Source organism: Sphaeroforma arctica, assembly GCF_001186125.1.
Source record: "Sphaeroforma arctica JP610 unplaced genomic scaffold supercont1.390, whole genome shotgun sequence".
Taxonomy (NCBI): Eukaryota; class Ichthyosporea; order Ichthyophonida; genus Sphaeroforma; species Sphaeroforma arctica.
This window is the reverse complement of record NW_014040168.1, coordinates 1,358-2,369: the sequence shown is the minus strand read 5'-3', so window position 1 is coordinate 2,369 and position 1,012 is coordinate 1,358. Positions and strand designations below refer to the sequence as shown.

At 42.1% G+C, this 1,012-nt stretch overlaps 1 protein-coding gene across 1 annotated transcript in view; it reads right to left on the bottom strand.

Moving 5' to 3' along the window:
• Positions 1–602, bottom strand: part of SARC_05833 (hypothetical protein) — a gene marked incomplete at both ends in the record, with an annotated part of 5,302 nt that extends 4,700 nt beyond the window's left edge. The window contains one exon of the mRNA XM_014300286.1: positions 291–602. Coding sequence (XP_014155761.1) covers positions 291–602 — 312 coding nt within the window. The remainder of the gene's footprint in view (positions 1–290) is intronic.
• Positions 603–1,012: the final 410 nt, after the last annotated feature.

The window sequence follows — 1,012 nt, the reverse complement described above, 5'->3', positions numbered from 1 at the left end:
ATATAGTCTGTGTGTATTTTGCATGAGATTGTGTGTATGTGTGTATATGTATGTTTGGCTGTATGTACACACATACTACAAAGCAGATAGCACATAACGAAACAAAGCCACTTCGATACTTATGCAATATATTCTCGACAGATCAGACGCCAACTCAAAGATAACCCCTAAAAATTCATTCTCGTTAGTAATACACCACGAACAATAAAATACATTGAAACTTGGTCAGCATTGCGAACGAATGACAGTTCGCCTAAAATGAGATCAAAATAATATAAAATGACCGATACCATATTTTGCGGCATATACGCCGGTGTCCATAATTGTGGCATCGGTTGCGCCACCATGACTCCATTGTGATTCCCATTTGGAAATACTCCTACACCACCAGGATAAACTGGATAAACGGGATATACCGGTATGGGTGCTGGGTAGATACCAGCTTGCCCAGAGGAGTGGGTGCCGTAGTTCATTTCCATCTGCCCAACTAAGATGCCACCTTGCCAGTTGACCATCACGCTTCGAGCAACGGGCGCATTTGTGAGTGCATACTGCTGTGCCCTATGGAATGCGGCTGAACCGCGTGCTAGATTGTGTGCCATTATATTTGTGTATACCTCGCAACTTAGAAGGTGCGAGTATCTCTTCCTCCGAGTAATGCGGAGATAGACGAGGACGACAGACTAGTTATACATAGAAAGTTTTATATTTATTTATTTTTTACACACTAGAGTTCAACCAAATTTGCTCTCCACATGATTTTATAAATTTTAAAAAAACCCAGTATTGAGCAGTGCCGGTCACTGCCGGTCCCGGATGGCAGGAAATGGAAACGGCGAAACGCAGCCACTTGGGTGAGGACTGAGGACTGAGGTCTGAGGAGTTGAGGCCCACAGTCTTTCACCCAATTTTTTTTACCAAAAATGTTGTCTATTTGAAGAAGGCTGTCACACCATATATATTTGCATTTTTAGAAAAATAAATGATGACGCATCATACTGATGCGTTAATG